This window comes from Coptis chinensis, chromosome 8, assembly GCF_015680905.1.
Source record: "Coptis chinensis isolate HL-2020 chromosome 8, ASM1568090v1, whole genome shotgun sequence".
Taxonomy (NCBI): Eukaryota; Viridiplantae; Streptophyta; class Magnoliopsida; order Ranunculales; family Ranunculaceae; genus Coptis; species Coptis chinensis.
Genome location: NC_141463.1, coordinates 95,970,307 through 95,975,482, shown reverse-complemented (window position 1 = coordinate 95,975,482; position 5,176 = coordinate 95,970,307). Strand labels below are relative to the sequence as shown.

At 38.1% G+C, this 5,176-nt stretch overlaps 1 protein-coding gene across 1 annotated transcript; it reads left to right on the top strand.

Moving 5' to 3' along the window:
• The first annotated feature begins 2,012 nt into the window (after positions 1-2,012).
• On the top strand, positions 2,013-4,466 carry LOC147484746 (lipase (DUF620)). Its single transcript, XM_086580805.1, has 3 exons — positions 2,013-2,482; positions 2,574-2,915; positions 3,788-4,466. Exons 1-3 carry the CDS (start codon positions 2,279-2,281, stop codon positions 4,310-4,312), a joined length of 1,071 nt encoding a protein of 356 aa, XP_086436931.1. The 5' UTR covers positions 2,013-2,278; the 3' UTR covers positions 4,313-4,466.
• The last annotated feature ends 710 nt before the right edge of the window (positions 4,467-5,176 follow it).

The window sequence follows — 5,176 nt, the reverse complement described above, 5'->3', positions numbered from 1 at the left end:
ATTCCAAGGAGTCGTAAATGTTGCAATGATCAGCATTTCTATTCTCCTAGGCTTGTCCTCCTTCGTTCATTTTTCATACTTGGGTTCCCTTAGAAATGTAACCTAATCGCCAAAAATAGAAAGCCCAACTACCCTAATTCCCAAGCCCATGAAGTAAACATATGGGCTGAAACAGTACAATTTCCGTTACAGGACCTGATCATATAGGGTCTCAATTTGCAAACAACTTTTTATCAAAACCAAAAATAAAAAGAAAAGAAAAACATTTTTAAACAACTAACTTAAAGAAGAGCCTTTGGAACAGTATAGTAGAAAGCATTGGGTCGTAACTCGTAAGCAAGAACTTCTTTTGATACAGGACTGTTGTCTGTTGAGACTATTTTATGCCGAGTGTCCGAGTGGCCAAATACTAAACTGTCGAGAGGGTAGGTGACCAGAGAAATGGTAAATTTTTTTCTTCAGAAAAGTCTCGACAACAGCCAAATAGCCAATAGGCTAAAATGGATCAGCGGGTGGGGATATGCGGTTTTGCTCTACTCCTAACCGCGATAGACTGCAAGAGTCCTCTAATGTTTGGACCTATGCAATGGGCTTTGTTTCAATAACTACCCCAAGCTTTAGCCCATGGCAGCCCTATCCTATGTCAGCCTGTGTCTCCAAAAGTCTAAAACCAACCCAAGACTGGCAACCATTTCTTCATTTCTACCTTTCTCCTCTGACTATCAATCACTCCCCATACATACACGAAGAATCGTTTACACAAGTAATAGGCGTACAGGTACAGGCATAGTTGTAGACTAATTGTTTATGACAAGAACTTTGAAACACTGGGTAGAGTCCAAGGATTTTATTAAATTTGAAAGAGGACCTCGAACAAGAGTGAATAATGCCATTTTGTTCACTCCAGAAAATATCAGCAACTTAGACCAAAAAGTACCTAACATAGACGGATATACCTACTGAAAAACCGAGTGATGTTGTTGACATGGTCTGTATTGGGAACAATGGTCGCATTATTGCGTTCAGTTTGAAAAATCACCCTGTTAATTTTTATATACACACCAATTCAGCATACTACTTGTTAACAGTAACACACACAAGACGAATGCAAGTGAAAATCATAAAGAAGGAAAATCAAAGCATAAAGTCATAAGAGCATCATCAACGCTAAAAACCATCTCTAATGTGATAGGTAGCAAAAAATTGGCAATTTGGGTCACCAACGCGCTGCTAAACCCTCATTTCTATCTTAGCAATTATTAAATTCACGACCAAAATACTCACAATTTTAGCAGCGGATCAAACGGGATAAGTTTCCCGTCCCATTTCAAGTTTTCCAGTCTAAAATTTTTTCTATTTTTTTTAATAGAAAATTGAAACGACTGGATTTTGTATGGCGCCAAGGAAATGGAGGGAATAATGGACGGGACAAGTTTACCCGTGTAAAAAAATAATAATTGGGTCTGAACAAGTATTCCCGTCCAAAATAGAAACTAAAAATTTGGAAAAAAAATGTGTTCGTACGTAACATGATTTTAGCAATTTTTACTAACACAAAAAGTTGATGTGTCACAATTTTTTTTAGCTGCCGCGTTGATGATGCACTAAGGAAGGGAAAGTACATAAGTATGAAGTATGAAGGTGACAAAATTTGGCGCGCTCTCATCAAGGCTCTATATATAGGTAGTGATAACAATGGTGTTACCAATACCATGTTACTAACATGAATGAACTACGCTAGTCGCCTAGAGGGTGAAATCTTCCAATAAATGACGCAGCTGTAATGATTCAGTTTATAACAATTGCTGAATCCCATTCAAATCAAACTTGAAAGTTCTAAGCTCATAGTCCATCAATTAATCTAGTGCCAGCAGCCATACCTCCTGGAGTTCCCAACTTTGTCTCGTGTTTAGGAGATGCCAAATATAATTTGTTACCAAGTACCAAATGTGCACAGTACAGCTGCAACTATGCTTTTAAATCTAATTTTATTCGGAGATCTTCCCTTATAAACCTAAGTTATTACTTCTTCAAGCACTCAAACCTCGCAAGACTTCTATATTTTACCAAACTACCAGAAAGGCATTATAACAAAGGTAGATATGGACCCCTGGCCTGCCTAGCCTGCCTTAAAAGCACTACTCATATACCACCCATAAGGGCCCCTCTGTTTATTCTCTTCTGAAACCCTTTTAAGCCTTCTTTCTCTTGTCTTCTCTGTTTCAGTGAAGAGAGCAAGTAATTCACCTAGCCAAAACAACACCAAGCTGAAGACTAGATGAGTCGCCTTGAACCTCTATCAGAAGAACCAACCAATGAAGAAAACAACAAAAAGTCAAAGAAAGGCCAGTCCTGGAGAAATTGGCTCAAGAATCAGTTTTATCCTCTGTTCAACAAGAAATCTGATCTTAAAATTCTTTTAAGTGTATTGGGCTGTCCTCTTTTTCCCATCTCTTTGCATCCAAAACAGCCTATTGTCCAAGTAAGTCATATATTTGGTGTCTTTGCATACATGTAATGTTTTAGTACATGTTCTATACTTTTTTATCATTGTTTTAAGGTGGATTTATTAGGTAGCATCATCAGCCCAATATATAATTCAACACTATACGGCTGCAACCGCGTGTAGGAAATTAGAAGGGAGAGTGAAAAGTATATATGCAATTGGAAAAGTGAAGATGGTGATGGTAGAAGAACTTGCCTCAAGCACCTCCACGGCCACAACAGCTAGTGCACCGCATGATGGTTGCTTTGTACTATGGCAAATGGTGCCTGATAAATGGCTTATAGAGCTCGTTGTGACTGAACATAAGGTTATTGCAGGTAGCGATGGCAATGTGGCTTGGCGTCATACTCCTTGGCTTGGTGCCCATACTGCAAAGGGTGGGGTTAGGCCTCTTCGACGTGCACTTCAGGTAAATTGTATGCACATTTAACATATAATCTTCTGAATCTATAGCACTAAATGTCACGTACTACTGAGTTAATGCATGAATCATTCTGAAGTAACTAAGTATTCACTCTGTAAAAAAAATAGCGTGGAGGAGTAATACTAAGAATTTCCATATATCTAAATTACCCAAGTCACATATGACCCCTTTGATTTCCTGGAAAGAGATGATCGTATTCCTATTGAATACTAAACCAGAATATTCTAGTTTCAGGATAGGATTAACTATACATGAAATGAGTTGGCCTCTTTGAGTGTTTCCCCTCTTTTTTCAGCATGTATGATGTATATATCCTTTAATCCCAACTTACTATGTAATAGTTAACACCATCATAGCTTCATACGGTGCATGTAGCATGTTTGATAATTGTTGGGTCCCCTTCATGAGATTTCCTAGATTTATGCTGATGATCACATTCATACAATCAGAAGAATTTTCACCTTTGGTCAGTGAGTTAGTAGAAAATCCAGTCAGCTGAAATGGTTTTATTTGGCAATAATAAAGTTAGCATCCACAATATCTTTAGTGTGGGGGGACCTAGGAAAGATACGCTTATGTATGATGTAATAACCGTCTTTCATCTTTGTAGATACCTTAAGTCATAAATACAGAGAGAGGTCCTACTTGATTTCATATTTTCTTTACGTTGTCTGATCATAAAGCATAATACGTAGGTGGTACTTAGTAATCTTCATATCATAGAGCTTGGTTGACTCCTTAATATATCAACTGGTGACCATTAACATACTTTCCCCTTTGAACGACGGGTATAAGCAGACTTTTTATAATTATTGAATTTCATGTGTTTACTGAAGATGAATATGTTCCTTCAATAGGGACTTGATCCTGTAACAGTAGCAGCTGTGTTCTCAACAGCAGATTTCATGGGAGAGAAAAGGATGTGGGATGAAGATTGTTTTGCGTTAAAACTCTCATTAGGTGACACAACCTTAACGGAACGGAGTGACTCAACAGCAGATATAATCAAACATGTTATAATTGGCTATTTTAGTCAAAGAAGTGGTTTGTTAGTCCACCTAGAGGACTCTCACTTGACCAGGATCCAATCCCCAGGGGCACATCCAATATATTGGGAAACAATTATGGGATCAAGAATTGAAGATTATCGAGCGGTGGATGGCGTGATGATAGCACATTCAGGTCTATCTACCGTAACACTAACAAGATTTGGCAATAACGTGAAGGCAGGTCCGCAAGTTACTCGTATGGAGGAGACATGGACTATCGATGATATTGTGTTTAATGTGCCTGGACTGTCAATGGATTGCTTCATCCCGCCTGAAGAAGTTCGGAATGAGTACCAGGAGGATCTTGATTGGAGATCACCTTTACATAGGTGACAACCGTGACATATCAAATGTATCAAAATAGTTACTCAGTAGTATTTTAACAGGACTAGAACTAGTGTCCACAATAAAGGCATGCACTGTGACCCCTCTAAATTTGTATAATTTGAATAAGGTCGCTTTCGAAGAACATGCAATCTTTTCCTTTCGTCTTGTTTTGTTTCTCTTATTTATAGCTATACATCATCATGGAATATATATTTCAGTGTGGAGATTATTAATTTCACTAGATCTCAAGAACTCTTGACAAAAGAAATAGTAAAACTACTGTAGTTTGAATGTGCATCGTTTTACGAATGTAATTCGTTAAAACCATTGTGCCCTTAATTCAATCCAAATTGTACAGGCTGAAGGTTTTTCTATTTTGTTTCCTTTTTAAGATTTAACATTCGAATCCTTGGAAACATGTAGGAACTTCTTATCGCATTTTCCTCCTTCTCAGCTTCTCTCAAACAACGTCCCACGTGTTTTGTGCTAGGTCAATTCCGTCCATAAATATGCTAGGAGTATGTGGTCACAAATTGTATGCCTTGTTTTAGAGATTCAAATTGTGTGCGAAAAATCATGGTACTTATCGCGAGCGAGACATTTCGATTTAGTGGTCCTAAAGTTTTGTGAACAGGGTTGCGCTGCTCGTGTAGCATGTACTAGGTTTGTACAGAAATGTATTGGGTCTTAAAAGCTACTGGCTGCCTTCTAATCCTAGTAAGCACGACACATATGTGTTGCATTCGGAACCAAAGAACATGGAAGGGTCTTGCCTTCTGGAACAAATTTTCGGACACTTCTGCTGAAGAACTCGTGCATATATGGCTCTGGAACAATGTACTACAAGTTTACAATTCTACACAACAAGTT